We start from the raw sequence: 18,379 nt of genomic DNA, 5'->3' as shown, positions 1-18,379 counted from the left end.
TGACTGAAATTTGTTAGAGAACTTACCAGAACTAATCCTTTCTTTTAACTCTGGTGGGAAATAAGTAGTCCTCTTTGATTACTGGGTAGCTCATTGCCATAATACAATGCCTAGTTGGAAAATGCCAGAAACTTTCCAAATGGGAGGCCATTCTGAATAGCTTACTCATATTAGCGGTACCGGTGTTTTTTAGTTCTTCGGAAAAAGAAGAAACAGTTTCAAGCTGGAGAAAACACTGTATTCTCTAAATATTTTGACTCCATTTTCTATTTAAGAGAGGCAGGTTTTTTTGGGGGGGGGGTGGCAGTGGTTGAATTGCTGGCCTCTTAGCATGGAGCCAACATTAACAGGCATCGAGACTAGGAGGGACTGGCAGCTCTCTCCCCTCTGGAGAAATGGCACTATATATAATGAGATGTCGTGGAGTAGTTTTGCTACCCGGGATGCAGATGTACCTTATCCATTATGTTATAATTAACAGGTTCTTATAAACTTAGCAGTAGGGTGACTCCCAGGCAATCGCTCAGATTCCAGTCCTTCAGAGAAAATGATTTGAAGTCAGCATTTTTGAATCAACCCAGGAACCCCACATACCATTTCGGAAAACGATGGACAATTTGTGCTTCTCTTGTGCTCAGGTTCTTATCTAAGCATTAGGCATAAATGCTAAATATCTGTGGGCTATGAAATCTATTGAGCCCTAGGTTTTTGGTAGAGAGGGATTGTCTTAGGGGTGCCTACTGGTATTTGTATATTAAAATTCCTCATTCTTGTCTATTATTTAGATAACAAGGGAAACTGAATTAGATATGGCTTAGAGTATATGTGACCTTTACTGCTACCAGCCTTGGATACTCTTGCCCCAATTGCTTTAATTCTCATCAGTTCAAATAGGATAGGGCCTGGACTCCACCCAGAGAGATGGAAGAAGTGCCATTAGTTGAAGTAGCTGTCAGAATGGTGTGGGGCTGCTGAACAGATGTGGTGATGGTGGGTGACCGCTTTGTCTCTTGCCTGTTTCGTAAGCAGTTGAATCAGGTTCCTTAGCTCTGGGAGCGTAACAACAAAGACTATCTAATGGAAGTCAAATGGAGGGAAGTAGTATGCCAAGGGATTTGAAAGCTGGTCCTTCCAAAAACTCCTTACTGTGTCGGGTATGACCACTTTCATTGCATCTTAAGGCTGTTTCACTGTTTTCAGGTCTCCCTTGTTTCTGATGGTATGTCAGTGGTTTCCAAATTTTTGTTTCCCCATATGGAATATATTCTTTTCTCTGGGTGCTTTCAACACTTTTTTTTTTTTACATTTTTTTTCAGTGGTTTGAGTATGATATGCCTTGGCATGGTTTTCTTTGATTTGTGTTCTGACTGGGATTCACTAAGATGCTTAAATCTATCAAATTTTTTTTTTTTTTTTAGCATATACTGGGAAATTTTTACTTCATTATTTATTCAGGTATTTTTTTCTGTTCCATTCTTTCCTCACCTTTGGGGGCTCCATTATATGTATATTAGACATTTTGATTGTGTCCCACAGTTCTCAGTGTCTGTTCATTTTTTTTTTTTAATTTTTTTTCCTATTCTGCAGTTTTGATCATTTTTCTTTCTTTTTTTTTTTTTTTTAATTAATTTGACAGAGAGAAATCACAAGTAGACGGAGAGGCAGCCAGAGAGAGAGAGAGAGAGAAGCAGACTCTCTGCTCAGCAGAGAGCCCGATGCGGGACTCGATCCCAGGACTCTGAGATCATGACCTGAGCCGAAGGCAGCGGCTTAACCCACTGAGCCACCCAGGCGCCCCTTTTTTTTTTTTTAAAGATTTTATTTACTTATTTGACAGAGATCACAAGTAGGCAGAGAGGCAGGCAGAGAGAGAGAGAGAGGAGGAAGCAGGCTCCCTGCTGAGCAGAGAGCCTGATGCGGGACTCCATCCCAGGACCCTGAGATCCTGACCTGAGCCGAAGGCGGTGGCTTAATCCACTGAGCCACCCAGGCACCCTTGATCATTTTTCTTGATTGATAAGTTCACAGACTTTTGTGTCATCTCTACAGTTAAGCTCATCCAATCAATTTTAAATTGTAAATAATTTTTCAATTCCAGACTATCCATGTTTTTAAAATAATAGTTTCTATTTCTCTGCTGAGATCTCCTCTTTTTTTCCATTCTGAGTATGCTTTTTATTTCATTGAACATAATTATAATAGCTACTTTAACATCTTTGTCTCCTGATTCCAACATATAGGTCACTTGGTAGATTTAACTGAATTTCTTTTTTCTTGAGAGTCATGTTTTTCTGGTTCTTGGTACATCACATAGTTTTGTAGAGTGTGAATATTATACTGTGAAGACTGTGGGTTTTGTTTTATTTCTCTGAAAAGTATTGATGTTTTAGTTTTTGCAAGCAATTTCTTCAGTTGAACTTAGACTGCAAGTTCTGTCTCTTGAGCTGCAACTCAAACGTGAGTTTGATCCTTTTATCTTTTGTTGGTTGGCTTACAGACAGCACCAAGCATGCACATGTGGCTTAGAGGGGGCCAGAGACTGGATAGTTTATACATAGAACTTAGAGCTCCCTCTATCTGGCTCTCTTCTGGAATCTCCTTTCTTTCTGAGGGCTGTTTTTGACTCCCACTCTTTCCTCTTGTTCTTCAGGCCAGAAAAGACTTGGATGTTGTATGTGAGTTTAGCTGTTCTATATGCTGCTGACTGGCCTACTGTCAGGATAAAAGCAATGGTGATTCTACTCATGTTGGTCATTCCTTCCTAAATTACAGCTCCTCTCTGGAATTTGCCACCCTCTGTTCACTGTCCAGTGCCTTCAGGTAATTGTTTTCTTGGTATTTTTGTCCAGAGTTTATAGTTACCATCTGTAGGAGGTTTGGGTCTGTTAGGAGCTTCTTCAGCCATCCTGAAAACAGAAACCTCCAAGTAATCCTTTTGATACATAGCCCACACCAAATTTTGGTTTGAGTTATTACTTCATTCTGATTAGTTAACACATCTACCTCACTCTGCTTTGTATTCTGAATAATAGTAATAAATAGGGTGGCCTTGTTTGGAGCTTTCTGTGGAAATAAGAACATCAAAATCTGTCCTTTTTGAGTTTGAAAACTTGGGTTGTTATGAAGGAGGACACGTTTCAGTAATTAGTGGTGTGGTCTTGCTCACTCAAAACCCCACTCATCTTCACACTGCATACTTACTCATTTCTCAGACAGTCTTGTGGGCCGCCAGTTCTCCAATTCTTAGTTTTTAATTCTCTTCTCCATTGAAGTGTACAGTCAGTTTACATAATGTGCCTGGGAAGGCCTCCGTGAAGAGGTGACATGTGAGCAGAAGCCTGAGTGAAGTGAGGGAATGGGCTATGTAAATTCTGGAGGAATATATAGAGAATAGCAAATGCTAGGAGCTTGTGCTCGAGACATGGCAAGAATGCCCTGTGTTATCCGAGGTGGAGTGAGCAAGGAGAGCACTTGAAAGCAGGTTGGAGAGAGTAGAAGTCAGCACATGTAGGACAGGTAGGTCATGGTAGGGATTGGAGATTTTATTCTAGGTGTGTTAGGATGCCATTGGAGGGTTTTGAGTGAGGAGTAATATGATGTGTGTTGGACTACGGAGAAAAGAGCAGAATAAACAGTTCAAAGGCTATTTATTATTGCAGGAGCCTAGGTGAGGGTGTGGGCAGCTTGGACCAGGGCAGTCGTGGTGGAGAGGATGACTTAAGCATATCACACCTCCCTTGTAGACTTCAAGGTCTCTGTGGAAGTGGTAAGGCCAAAATGTGCTTGTTGTTCCAAATGACAACTATATATAGAGATAGGAGAGTATTTTTCACTGCCTTTTCCCCTCCTTCTCAGCCCTTGATATTAGAATTGGAAAAGGAGAATTCTGTTTTGGGAACCTGATGTCATGCCAGGGTGGTTATTGTGCTGTCAGTCATCATGCCAGTAGTAAGCTAAGGGAAGATGAAGGAAGACTAGAAGAGAATTCAGTGTCATTAATATTCAGACCTGGGTCTCTGCCAGTCAGGCTGTTAAAGGCTTTACTTCTGGCTAGACCTCAGGCAACAGTACAGGTAATTCCAAAGGCTATTCCTTAGAAAGTTGATACACTTTATTTTTATCTGTGTCCACTCACCTTTAAAAAATATTACTTGAGGGGCGCCCGGGTGGCTCAGTGGGTTAAAGCCTCTGCCTTCAGCTCAGGTCATGATCTCAGGGTCCTGGGATTGAGCCCCACATCGGGCTCTTTGCTCGGCGGGGAGCCTGCTTTCCTCTCTGCCTGCCTCTCTGCCTGCCTCTCTGCCTACTTGTGATCTCTCTCTGTCAAATAAATAAATAAAATAGTTAAAAAAATATATTACTTGAGTATATCAGATAATAATTTCCTAAAATTGTGATTTTGAAGCACAGCTAATAGGAAAAACCCTGCCTAGCTTTTCTAGGTCCAAGATTATACAAAGTCTGGTATACTTCATTAGGTGTTGGTGTATCTGGTTTTTTTGGGGGGGGGTGGGTGGGACATCATTTTACTTAATAACTTGGTAATTATAGCTGTGGCCCTCTTTTTTTCTGTTTGAGAAGGGGCTGCATGGCTGCAAAGGAGAATTGTGTAAGACAAAGCTACCAAAAATCAGAAATTGATAGCAAGAATCATAAATGTATAACATAAAGGAATTGCTGAAAAGTCATGTTGCATAAATGATTTCCTAATTGCTACATATCAGTTCTTTAGGTAGAATCTTCCCCTCTTAGTCTATATGTACTCTTTTTATTAATTCAAAGTAAGGAATCTAAGACTGAGAATTTTATTACTTTAGGTCACTCAACTAATTAATATTGAAATTAGAACTTAGGACTTCCGAACCATGTTCAGTGCTTATTTTTACCAAATTTGAATTTCTTGAAAAGGCATGGTATGTATATATGTGTGTGTGTGTGTGTGTGTATGTATGTATATATATGTGTGTATATAAAATGTTCACAAAATAAAACAGGAAGAGATTGTGTTAATCTTGTGTAATAGTAAGAGCTAACAAGTTTTGAGCATTTTCTGTGTTCAGCACTGTGTTGTGGTCTTGCTATGCATTCTCTGATTTGATAGCAGACCTCCAACCTATGCTATCCACAGTTCTTTATCTACAGTTTCATAGGGAGCATGTGTAACTTCTCTTATATGAGTTAAAACAGACTTATAACCTAAAATATATAATTTTTTTTAATACTGCAATTGACCCAAATTTAAAGAAAGTTGTAAATAGAAAACCAGTTCAGTGTGTTACCTTCTTATCTTTTTTCTTCCTTCTGTGCACTTCCTAACTTTTTGTCCCCACCACTTGGTGTTTATTGAATGAATTCCTTGAAAAACTAATATATCTTAATGCTCCTTGGCCTTTGTTGATCACCATCCCCTCAAGCTGTTTCACGTGAGTCCTCACAGGTAGGTAAACATGACCATGTGCTTCCTTTTGGACCTCATTTTCTTGATTCCTGAGCTCTGCGATGGGTTACTTTTTTAAATTGGAGGAAAGGGAAGGATGGAGGACAAAAATTAGATGGTGTTTACCTAACTGTCTATATGATGCCTTGACATAAGGTTCATTTTCAGAAATGTATTCATTACAGAAGTGCATTATACATGTGTATGTATTGAGGCTGAACAAAATTTGATCTTAAAGAGAAAAAGGAGCACCCCACTGACTCAATTGCTTGTGTCCCAACTCTTGATTTCTGCTCAGGTCATGATCTCAGGGTTGTGAGATGGAGCCGCACCAGTGCGCCTCTGCGCGGGGCATGCCAGCCTCCTTAGGAGTCTCTCTCTCTCCCTCTCTATAAAGAAAAAAAAAGAGAAAAGGAGAGAAAGGATAATGTTATAAGGATATTTAAATTGCTGAGTTTAGGGGCACCTGGGTGGCTCAGTGGGTTAAGCCGCTGCCTTCGGCTCAGGTCATGATCTCAGGGTCCTGGGATCGAGTCCCGCATCGGGCTCTCTGCTCTGCAGGGAGCCTGCTTCCTCCTCTCTCTCTGCCTGCCTCTCTGCCTACTTGTGATCTCTGTCTGCCAAATAAATAAATAAAATCTTTAAAAAATAAAAAATAAATAAATTGCTGAGTTTAGTAGGTGGCATTATGTGTTTGCATGATCACTTTATATTTTCCACCTACATTTTCTTTTCTCTCTGTTTCTTTCCAAGATTTATTTATTTGAGAGTGGGTGAGCGCACATGCATGTATATGTACGTGTGAGCCAGGGGAGGGGCATAGGGAGAGAGAGAGTGAGTCTCAAGCAGACTCCCTGCTCAACATGGAGCCTGACACAGGACTCCATCTCGTGACCTTGAGATTATCACCTGCATTGAGATCAAGAGCAACCACTTAACCAACTAAGCCACCCAGGAGCCCCTCCACATACGTTTTCTAATTTTATTACTTCCTAGGTATGTTTTACCTTTTTGTGCTCTCTGTTCTTGGTCTGCTTTATGACTTGTGTTAATTCACATAATCTCTTCAAGCCCTATTTTTCTTGCTTACCAACTTCAAAGACCTACCTATGGCTGGTCATGAGCTGCTTTTATAAAAGATTCCATATTTAAGTATTTACTCTATTTGAATCCAAATTTATCCTGCTATATTTAAGCAACTATCACTTAATAATTGTTGACATGTGCTGTTGTTCCTTGTTAACAGCAGTAACTACTTATATTTCCACACCTTACATATTAAGAGATATTTGCTAACTATTAATTGGACATCACATTTATTATGATAACTAATTAAGTATTTATTATATAAATTGATACTTTCCTACTTCATGTGGGTTTGCTGATTCTGTCTGGATTTAGAAGCCAAATGCCTAGTTAGCATACTAGAAGAAAGGATCCTATTAGAATAGTAGCTCTTTATCATTCATAAATTCCAGAATTCCTCAAGAACTAATTTGAATGTTACCTGAGGTTACTAAAACTGTTTTTTGATTATACATACACTTGCATACATTTGCATATGGTAGGGCTCCAGGCTATGATTGCTGTACTATTCCATTGTGACAGGAAGAGAGTTGCAGTGAGAGAAAGTCAAGGCTTTTATGAATGATGGTAAACAGGAGAACTAGTGAAGCATCCCCAGGAAGCATTGTATGCGAAACAAGAAAAATGAATGTTACTGAGCATTGCTCCTGACTTGATAGTTGTAGGTTGATGGATTGTTTTGCTGTGGAAAACTAGATTAAATACAAGGAAGTTTCAGTATATATAATGTTGTGGTTTTGATATATAAATTTATCGTCTTTATTCCATATTCTGAAAATAGAATGGACAGGGCTAAATTAGGTCTTATTTCTGAGTCAATTGTTCATTCATTCCTTTATAAAATGTTTGTTGAACACTTGTTGGATTCCAGGGACCATAGTCTATACATTCTGGTCAGTGTTGTAACCAGTAATTCACTCAGTAACGTGAAGGTCAGTCTTCATGTTCACAGGTTACTAACGTATAATCATAAGGCATGAAGAAAATAGCCAATTGAGGAAGAAGGAGTTTTTTAATTTGAAAAACAAAACAAAGAATGTCAACAAAAATGAGAATATTTTGTAAACACGACTTACTACTCTGGATGACTCATTTCTTTCATGTATGATCTGTCATTTCTCAGACTCTTAGAGGCCAAGCTCCTCTGCAGGTCTGCATTACAAATGTTTAAGTTTTTTTGTCCTTATGATTTTGGTGCCAGAAGGGATAACGGTTGGTTTGCTGATTACAGCCATTAAGGGCTGTAGCTTGGAGGCAGAACTGTTAGAAGAAAGCTTTTACTCTTTCCCCCTCCTTAATTTTAGTTTATATGTGCAGTGTTTATAAGTGCAGAAATCCTTTTGGTTAGGAGGAAAAGGTGATTGTTCTTAAATAACAAACTACTTTTATTCTTTGCAGTTTGGTGTACTGTTTCCTGATTGTTGACTCTAAATCAGGGTGTCTCAGCAATAGCCCTAATGGTATTAGGGTCGGATGAGTCTGTTGTGGGGCTTGTCTGATGCTTTGTATGATTTACCAACACCCCTGGCCTCTGCTAGCTAGACACGAGTAGCTTACCTCCTTCCTCCACCAGTTGTGACAACCACAAAAGTCCAAAGACATTGTTTTAAATGTTTCATGGTGGGCAAAATCACTCAGAATTGAGAATCCCTGCTATGAATTCTGAAAGCAGACTTATTGACCACAGCTGTTTGTAAGTTAACCAGAAATAAGCTGCTGCAACTCATGATGTTGTGTTTCTATGAATCCTTAAATTTTTTCTTTTATTCTGATGGCTATTGCACCAGTTCCCTAATCCTTAAAATCTTGCTGCCATTCAGCCCATTGGAGTTGTGCCAGGATGAGCAGAAGTAGTATGTGTACTCTATTTCTGGAATCCATAGTAGGTTTTTTTTTTAAGATTTTATTTATTTGAGAGAGAGCGAGCTACTCATCAGTGGAGGCAGAGGCAGAGGGAGAAGGGGAAGCAGAAGCAGGCACACCGCTGCTTAGGGAGCCTGATGTGGGGCTTGATCCCAGGACCCAAGGATCATGACCTGAGCCGAAGGCAGATGCTTAACAGACTGAGCCACCCAGGCGCCCCCATAGTAATTGTTCTTAATGGACTTGCCTCATAATGGACTTTAATATACTTGATAAAAACGTGGATGTGAAATCTAGGCTAAAACACATTTGGTATTAGATCTTCAATTCCAAGTCTTACAGTGAACAAGTAGATCCTCTTGATTTGGCTTACTTTGTAAATTGGATAAAAATTTTGGATATGATCTAGGCATCAGAGCACGACTGTTTTAGTTTTTGCTGTTGCTTTCTGTTTTTAGAGTGAATTAGGTTGTTTATAAGATTGTCAAGTTTGGCTAATAAGCAAGTTCCATTTCTGCACACAACATGGTGCTATATACATTTAGCAGAGAGGCTGCTTCCTTACCTTCACACAACAAGTAAGTAGTAGAGTTGGAATTTGAACTCAGGCTTTTCTGATTGACTCCAAAGCCGCCTTTTTTCTCTACGGACCCTCTCAAAATAGGAATCACCTGGGGATTTTGCAGGTTCTGACTTGGTAGGTTTGGGGTAGGCCTGCATATTTCTAAGAGAGTCCTCAGGAGGACAGCGAGGCCCCTTTTGCTGATCTTTGGGTCCACTCTGAGTACTAAAGCTCTGTGCTATGTTCCTGGATTACTAATTTTGCTATAGATAATCCTCCTGGTGTCTGACTTGCAAAACTGATAATCTACAGTTGAATAGTCAAGAAATGGATTTTTCAATTATTTCTTCTTCATTTTAAGCTATGTGCATTGTTGCTAGAGTTGAGGGGGCAGCTTTGTCCCCCTGAACTGGCAAAATTGCAGTTCTGTATTAACTGAATACTAGGCATGTTTGAAAAGTAAAATGAAGGACCAGGGGTAGTTTGTTGGATGTGATTGAGCAGACAGATGCCATAGTCCATTGATTGTAAGGTGGACATTAACATTTTAACATCTCTGAAATTAGGTGTCTTGTAAGATAGATGGCATTTTATGGTTGCTAAGGTTGGGGTTTGGCTTCTACTACTTCTGGTCACTTTCCTGCTCCTTGGGGATGGAACCCAGCAGCTTCTATGGTGAGTACTTGATCATCTCCCCCTCCTTGATCTTTACCCCCCCGACCCAGAGCCCAGTGCTTTGTTCTGTAACTGCTGAATCTGAGCTTGGGAGACGAGGATTTTTACACTGGTCAAACATGCTTCAGGGCAGGGTGGAATCTGTGTCTATCGCTTAGTTCTGACATCTGTTTTCTGTAGTAGCAAATCTGTTATAGATCCTCTCTCGTCTTGACTTGGGAGGAGCTCCTCTGGGGGTGAGGCAAAGTCTTAAAAAGCTCTTTAATAGAGTAAACATTCTAAGTGATAAACTATTTCACATGCTTTCTTGTTTGGCAGCATTTTTCTTCTTTGATGGTACACAGTTAATAATGCATTTTCCATAGGGCTTTGATTTGATGAGCATTCTAAATTTAATAGGAGTTTAGCAGAAAAAGACTGCTTTGGAGTTAGAAGGCACAAGTTAGCGTCTGGCTCTGCCATTTGTCGTTTGTGTACAGGATGAGAATTGGACCATATGATCTCCAAGGCCCTTTGAGCTCTGAACTAATTGGATTCTAGGTGTCTTAGAATGATTTAATTGAAGTATGCGGACTGTGCTCTAAGAATATAGAAGTGATTAATTTTGAAAAGGGAGGAAGTGACAGGAGGTGTGAGAGCTCAGTCTCTAGGGAGAGAATAATTTCGGTCGAAGAATAGGAGAAAAAGTATTTTCAACTGAAGAGACCATATTTGTGAGGTCATAGGAGGACCTTTGAAACCACTCATAAACTTCTAGACCCTGTGTATAATTCCATTGATCAAGCTAGGTAGAGCTTATTCTCAGTTTAAGCTTCTGTTGTAAGTAAGGTGACTCAGGACATCTGGGTGGCTCAGTCGTTAGGCGTCTGCCTTCGGCTGAAGTCATGCGTGGTCCTAGGGTCCTGGGAACGAGGCCTACATCAGGCTCCCTGTTTGGCGGGAAGTCTGCTTCTCCCTCTCCCACTCGCACTCCCCCTGCTTGTGTTCCCTCTCTTGCTGAGTCTCTCTCTGTCAAATAAATAAATAAAATCTTAAAAAAAAAAAAAAGGTGACTCTTCCAGTCTTTCTAAAAAGATGATTTCTCAGGAAGTTTTTGGTTTCTATTTTTTTGAAATAATGATAGTTCCTCATCAGTTGGATTAATTAGATATAGATACCATAAAAATAAAATAAGCTATTAAAGAACTGAGTATGGTCATCCTCATTTGAGTATTGGGCAAGGTGATTAGCAAAACTACTGCCTGCATTGTAATAAACTATGCTCATCTAAGGTAACGTCTAAGTTAAAAATTGTTTGTTTGTTTTTAAATAATGTAGTTCTGTTTGGGCACTAATCTTTGTTTTATGAAGAAAATACTGCTTTGCATATATGGGTCACTTTGGGTAAAGATTCTCTGAATAGGGATTTGCTGCGGACACAGCTGTTAACTTCTCTGAATTAGGTACCCCCTGAAAGAAAGTTTTTTATGTGTAGTCAGTGCCACAGGTGGAAATTGCAAATTGCAAAGGGTTAGGTAATTAACCTCTACTGGGTGGGCTCCTTTTTTTTTTTTCCCCCTAAAATACCAGATAAAAGACCTTAAAATTAGGCATCAGAAATGACACAGACTGAGGGGATTTCTGAATTGGGTTTTAAAATTCATGAGCAAGCCTGGGGATTTCAGAGCTGGGAATTATAATCTCAGTTCTACTCTGCCACCTTGTGTTCTCTTGGGAAAGTTATTTTTCATTTCCCTAGACTGTGTTTATTGCTTATGCAAAATAATCCTCAGCTTTAACTGCTTTCACAAGAAAATTAGTTAGCAAATGAATAAAGCTTAAAATGTGAAATCCTTATACATTTGCTAATTATAAGGCAGTTTCTATTCCTGAAAGGCATATGCTAGGGTTTATAGGCAGTAGGCAACCAGGCAAGATTATTTAGTAAATTTACCTTTGACCTCAAGGCAGTTTGGGTTTTGTATTCTGTAATGCAGCACTGACCATTAGTGTTTTTACTTCCTCCTTACAGGTGGTCCGTACTGAGAAGAACAGTTTGAACAATCGATTCTTGCCCTGGAATGAAATTGAGACAGAGGCCATCCTCTCTATTGATGATGATGCTCACCTCCGCCATGATGAAATCATGTTTGGGTTTCGGTGAGCAGCTGATTTTCAATCAGGAGACACTTTTGTTTGCAAGTGACAGAAAAGCAACTCAAACCTGGATTAGGCAGCAATTTCTTGGCTGTCAGTAACAGAAATCCTGAGAGGTAGTAATGACTGACTTAGGACATAGCTGGTTTTTAGGTCATAGGTGATGTTGGAGAACTCCATTTCTCTTCATCTCGAGGTTCTGCTTTCCTCTTTGTTGCCTTTGATTTCACAAAGACTCTTCCTCTGAGGCCAGGGAGATGGCTTCTGTGATTGGCTAGACCAGGCTTATCTGCCTGGCCCTGGAGCTGCAAGTACATCATCTTCCAACCACAAACCACACGGACTGAGTGGAGGCAAAGGGTAGTTTCCTGAGAGAAATTGGAGCTTTTTGTGTTTACAGGAATGGGGAATAGCTTCCAGTCAGGCAGAAGCAACATGTTGCTGTGTGTTAGGGCAATGCAACAGTGCCAGAGTCCTGGGGCTTAAAAGACATAGGGAAGGATGGGGTTAGATGTAAAGATCCAGAGGAAAAGAGGGGGAGGAGTTGGTGGAGGTGGTTCTGATAATGACAGTGCATGATATTGGTGAGCCCAGGCTGTGTGTCGGAGACTGGCTGAGCATTCTACAATTTATTTCATTAACACCCCAAAAACTTGGTGATACAAGTTGTACTCATCTCCATTTTACATAGGAGTCAATTGAGATCCAGGAGAACCAAACCATGACTCTAGACAGTAAGTGGCAGAGCTGGAATTCAAGTGCAGGTTTGTCTGACTCTGGAACTTGTAGTACCCACTGACTTAACTATTTTGTTTTCTTGACTCTTAGTAGTTCTTACTGGGCTTATATATCCCAGTTGAGGGAGCATTACAGGTTAGAGAACAGAGTAGATTAGGACTGTTCAAAGTGTATCATGGACTACAATGCAGGCCATGGACAGTTTATCATCTTTCCACAGTGAGGTAAGTACAAAAATTGAGGGTAGGCCTTAGAGACTTAATTTTAAAGCAGTTTGACATTTACTGTGACATCCGGGTTTGGGATCATTTCCTCACAATTTCGTTTTGGGTAACATTTGTTAAATACAATTCATATGTCATACAATTCACTCATTTATGTCTCATTCAGTGGTTTTTAGTGTATTTACAGAGTTCTGCAACTGTCATCTTGATCTTTTTAAAGATTTCTATCTTCATTACAGCCAAAAGAAATCCTGTGTACCCGTAACTCGTCACTTCCCACTTCCCTCCAACTGCTCTAAGCCCTAGGCAACCATTAATCTACCTGTGCCTCCATAAATTGCTTTTTGTGGACACTTTGACTGTAAATGGTACCATATAATATGTGCTGATGTGTAACCTTCGCCTTTCACTTAACCTAGTGTTTAAAAGGTTCATTCATCTCGTAGCACATGTTGATACTTATTTTATCTTGATGTACACATTTTGCTGGTCGATTTATCTGTTGATGAATATTTGGGTTATTTCTACTTCTTGGTTATTGAATAATGCTGTTATGAAAATGCATGTACGAGTGTTTGTGTTCATGTTTCTTTTCTCTTGGATATATACATTGGGTGGGATCACTCTGACATTTTGAGGAACTACTGTATTGTTTTCCACAGAGGCTGCACCATTGTATTGCCATCATCAGTGTATAAGGGTTCCAATTTTTCCATGTCCTTGACAGTATTTGCTATTTTTTGTTTTTTGTTTATAGCCATCCTACTGTGTGTGAAGTGGTATTTCAGTATAGTTTTGATTTGCATTTCTCTAATGACTAATGATGTTGAATAGCTTTTCATGTGCAGTAATCATTTGTGTATCTTCTTTGAAGAAGTGTCTTTTCAGATCCTTTGCCCATTGTTATTTGGATTATTTGTCTTTTTATTATTGAGTTATAAGAATTTCTTACCAATCATTGGAAATTTGTGGTTTAGCCTCCGGTATGGAACTGGAGAATTATTTCTGGTGATACTACCCAGTCTTTCATCACCTTGACTCATTTATTTGGGCATCCTTTGATCTAAAAGCTTTTTCTTTTTCTTTCTCTCTCTCTCTCTCTCTCTCTTTCATTTTAAAGATTTTATTTATTTATTTGACAGAGAGAGACAACAAGAGAGGGAACACAAGCAGGGGGAGCGTGAGAGGGAGAAGCAGTCTTCCCTCTGAGCAGAGAGCCCGATGTGGGGCTTCATCCCAGAACCCTGGGACCACCCAGTCGCCCCTAAAAGCTTTTTCTTTTCTTTCCAGTTTGCTTATTTCATCCGAATGGGAGTGGAACAGACCTAGGTTCAAAAGGGAAGAAGCAGGTATAACAAGAACTATCTCCTCAGGCAAAGGATAATAGGGGTTTGGCTAATTTCAACTTATATAGCAAAGAAAAAAGCAGATAGGTTCTTAATGGACAGGTAAAACAACGGGGATCCAAGAGAATTGAAAATGTATGCCCATACAGAAGCAGTACATGAATGTTCATAGCAGCATAATTTATAATAGTGAACAAGTATAAGCAACACAGAAGGGTAAATATCATATGATTCGATTTATATGTCAGATCCACGGTGACAGATTGTCGAATGGTGGTTGCTAGGGGGCTAGAGGAAGGCAGGAATGCGGAGTTAAGTGTTTAATAGGCACTGAGTTTCAGGTTGAGAAGATGAAAAACTTCTGGAGATGGATGGAGGTGATGGTTGTACAGTGTGAATATATTTAATGCCATTGAACTGTGTTCATAAACATGATTAAAATGGTAAATGTAGGGGCATCTGGGTGGCTCAATGGGTTAAGCCTCTGCCTTCGGCTGGGGTCATGATCTCAGGGTCCTGGGATTGAGCCCCACATGGGGCTCTCTTCTCAGTGGGGAGCCTGCTTCCTCCTCTCTCTCTGCCTGCCTCTCTGCCTACTTGTGATCTCTCTCTCTGTGTCAAATAAATCAAAATAAAAATACATGGTAAATGTATGTTGCATGTATTTTGCCACACACACAAAAATTAGTTGTTAAAAAAAATAAACGAAGTATAAACAACCCAGACATCCATCAGCGAATGAATGGATTAAAAAAAAAAAAGTGAGATATCCATACAATGGAATACTATTTAGCAATAGAAAGGAGTGAAATACTGATATGAACTACCATATGAATCTTGAAACCAGGCTAAGTGACAGAAGCCAGGTATGAAAGGCCACCTGCTCTTTGATTTAGTTTATGTGAAACGTCCACAGTAGGCCAATGGAGTCAGATAGAAGATGAGTGGTTGCTATGGCTGGGGACAGAGGGAGATGGGGAGCGACTGCTCATGGGTATGGGGTTTGTTTTTGGAGTGATTAAAACAATCTCAAATTAGATAGTGGTGATGGTTGCACAGCTTTGTGAATATACTAAAACCCAAAGTTAAACACTTTTACATGAGTAAATTTTATGGCATGTGATTTATATCTCAGTAAACTTTATTGGGAAAAAGAAAGACAGACAAGACTACACAAGCTTAAGAGAAGGTATGGGAGTCTGGACTGTAAGGTAGGTTTCTCTTCCTGGGTCCAAGTGTCTCTTGTTTTGAAGCAGGACATTGATCTTTTTCTCTGTATTTCATGGCTCTGCTTTATAGGTTTTCTTTTCCAAAGGGAACTAACCAAAACCTTTTCCTTTGCCATGATTTGCCTCAGTATTTTGTTTGGAGAGGAGGAAAAGGCTTATGTACTATCATAATATAAGAAACATGGGATTTGGAAAAGAAATTCTTGTTTCTTAAGTAGGAAGCAAAATCTCACCTTTTTTTTTTATACATTTTTGGATTATTAGTTAATTTTACAGTTTATTTTCTTACAGCATTTCAAATTGATTCTTAATGAACCAGAAGGAAAAACATGGAAGTATAACCAACAAGATTAAGAATGTGTCTTTGTATAATAAAGTCCATATTAGTTTAATATGGACTTTAAGGTACTAAATATACATTAAATGTAGTACTTAACCTTTATGTACATTATTATTAAATTTATATTAAATTTAAATATACTGTAATATCATAAATATTTACTGATCTTTATTCAAAATTGTTATGCCTAAGTTTCAAAGATCATAAAATCAGCTTTCATTTAAAAATTAACAGTAATGGGGCACATGGGTGGCTCAGTCAGTTAAGCATCCAACTCTTTTTTTTTTTTTTAAAGATCTTATTTATTTATTTGAGAGAGAGAGACAGTGAGAGAGAGCATGAGTGAAGGTCAGAGAGAGACGCAGACTCCCTGTGGAGCTGGGAGCCCGATGCAGGACTCCATCCCGGGACTCCAGGATCATGACCTGAGCCGAAGGCAGTTGTCCAACCAACTGAGCCACCCAGGCATCCCAGCATCCAACTCTTGATTTTGGCTCAGGTCATGATCTCAGGGTGGTGGGATAGAGACCTGCATCAGGCTCTGTGCTCAGCTGGGAGTCTGTTTGTCCCTCTCCTTCTGTTCCTCCCCATCTCCGTTCCCATGCTCGCTTGCTCTCTCAAATTAATCTTTTAAAAAATTAATTGTAAAGGGTACCTGGGTGGATCAGTCAGTCAGTTAAGCGTCTGCCTTCAGTTCAGGTTGTGATCCCGGAGTCCTGGGATCAAGCCCAGCATCGGGCTTCCTGCTCACTGGGGAGTCTGCTGCTCCATCTGCCCCTCACCCTGCTCATGCTTTCTCTCTCAACGAAATAAATAAAATCTTAAAAATTAACAGTAGGGACGCCTGGGTGGCTCATTCAGTTAAGCATCTGCCTTCGGCTTGGGTCATGATCCCAGGGTCGTGGGATCGAGTTCCGCATCAGGCTCCTTGCTTAGTGGGGAGCCTGCTTTTCTCTCTGCCTCTGCCTCCTTGTGTGCGCGCGTGCGCGCTCTCTCTGACAAATAGAAAAATAAAATCTTAAAAAGTTAACAGTAACATCTTCATTCAGGCAACTCATTAAAAATTATTTAGATCTTGCATACTTGCTTAAAAATATGTCTTTATTTGAAATATGTAGTGTTTTAGCTGTTAACAGTTTTTTGTTTTTATTGAACTGGCTGTACTAATTTGGGAATGATGTGTGGTAAATGATGTGTCAAACTTCATACCACAAAAAGGTTGAATTGATGCACTTATTTCCAAGATGATAGTATTTAAGTTTGAAATGTAAATAGAAAAATATTACTCATGATTCAAATTCTTCAGTGGAATTCTGTCTTGATTTCATTATTTCTAAAATTTTCCTTAGTTTTTTGAGTTTTCATTTATCTAGCGAATTTTTTATTTTGAAGTTTGAGCTATAAATTACCTTTGAAACTTTTTTCATGTTATATGTTGCGGGGGGCCCTGGGTGGTGCAATTGGTTGAGCACTGGACTCTTGATTTCCCCTCCGGTCATGATCTCAGGGTCCTGGGATTGAGCCATAGGTTAGTTGTGAGCCAGGAGTCTGCTGGAGTTTCTCTCTCCCTGTCCCTCTGCCTCTCCCTGCACTGTCTCTCTAAAGTGAATAAATAAATCTTTAACAAAAGTATATAGTGTCTTGGTAACTAGAACATTAACACATTTAAAGAACAATTCATTAAAGGTAAAGTATACCAAAGCCTGATCTATAATTTAGCACATACGTTAAAAATATTTAGTGCAGTGCAAGTTTGAGTATAATGTTAAGGAACTGATTATGTGCAACATTTTTATGTAAATTGGTAGCATTGTTTATATTTGATAAATATATATTTTTTAAAAGATTTATTTATTTTGGAGCCCAGGCATACGAGTGGGGGAGGAGCAGAGGGAGAGGAAGAAAGACAAACTCCCGCTGAGTGTGGAGATGGATTCATTTAGATCTCACAACCCTGGTGAGATGATGGCCTGAGCCAAAATCAAGAGTCAGATGCTTAACCATCTGAGCCACTCAGATGTCCCTGTCAATCTTTTAAAATGCCTAACTTTCAAATGTCCACTGAGACCATACTATCTAAAACTACTGATGTGTTGTCCCAGAAATTTAATTAAGCTGTTCCTTGTGTTTATCTTCTACAATTCCTTCCATATTGGTTTTCCCCCTTATTACTTAATAAATAATTAACACCCAGTTGACTGTATCATGGTTGACCGCCCTTAACAAATTAGATGGTATCTTTTGATATCATGTGTGTAGCTAATAGATTTTGCCTTATTAAGAATTTATTACATTATATTTATTTAAATAAATACATTACATTATATTTATTTAAATCAACCAAATCAGATGATTGAAATATTCAGTTTCCTATTCTGCTAGCCTAGTAGTACTATTAAGAACAATAGGCATTTGAAGACATCAGTATTTTTAGGAATATTGATGATAACATTTGGATATCTCAGTGGTATTTATTGGCAGTTTTTACATTCAAATATAGTTTTAAAAAGGTACTAAAAGGTACTAAAAAGGTACTAAAGGTTAGTAATTTGGAGTTGTTCTTAGGAAATAAATTAGGACTGAGGTAGGACTTGGGTAGGACATGGCAGAAGGCCCATCTAGAAGACTGTTAAATTGTGATAGAAGTTGTGGTTTCTCATCTATCCTACTAGATTAATTGCTTTCAAACCTAATAGGAGGGGAACTCTTTGGGAATAAACTCTTTCGTTTTTTAGGAATTGAA

General features: G+C 39.2%; 1 protein-coding gene across 3 annotated transcripts in view; it reads left to right on the top strand.

Moving 5' to 3' along the window:
* The window catches only part of EXTL3 (exostosin like glycosyltransferase 3), a 103,395-nt gene that overhangs the window by 70,812 nt on the left and 14,204 nt on the right, over positions 1-18,379 (top strand). For all 3 annotated transcript variants that reach the window (XM_032332301.1, XM_032332302.1, XM_032332300.1), the window contains one exon: positions 11,635-11,762. In XM_032332301.1, coding sequence (XP_032188192.1) covers positions 11,635-11,762 — 128 coding nt within the window. The remainder of the gene's footprint in view (positions 1-11,634; positions 11,763-18,379) is intronic.

The sequence above is a fragment of the Mustela erminea genome, chromosome 2, assembly GCF_009829155.1.
Source record: "Mustela erminea isolate mMusErm1 chromosome 2, mMusErm1.Pri, whole genome shotgun sequence".
NCBI classification, from domain to species: Eukaryota; Metazoa; Chordata; class Mammalia; order Carnivora; family Mustelidae; genus Mustela; species Mustela erminea.
The sequence above is the reverse complement of the archived record's forward strand: the minus strand, read 5'-3'. Positions and strand labels throughout refer to the sequence as shown.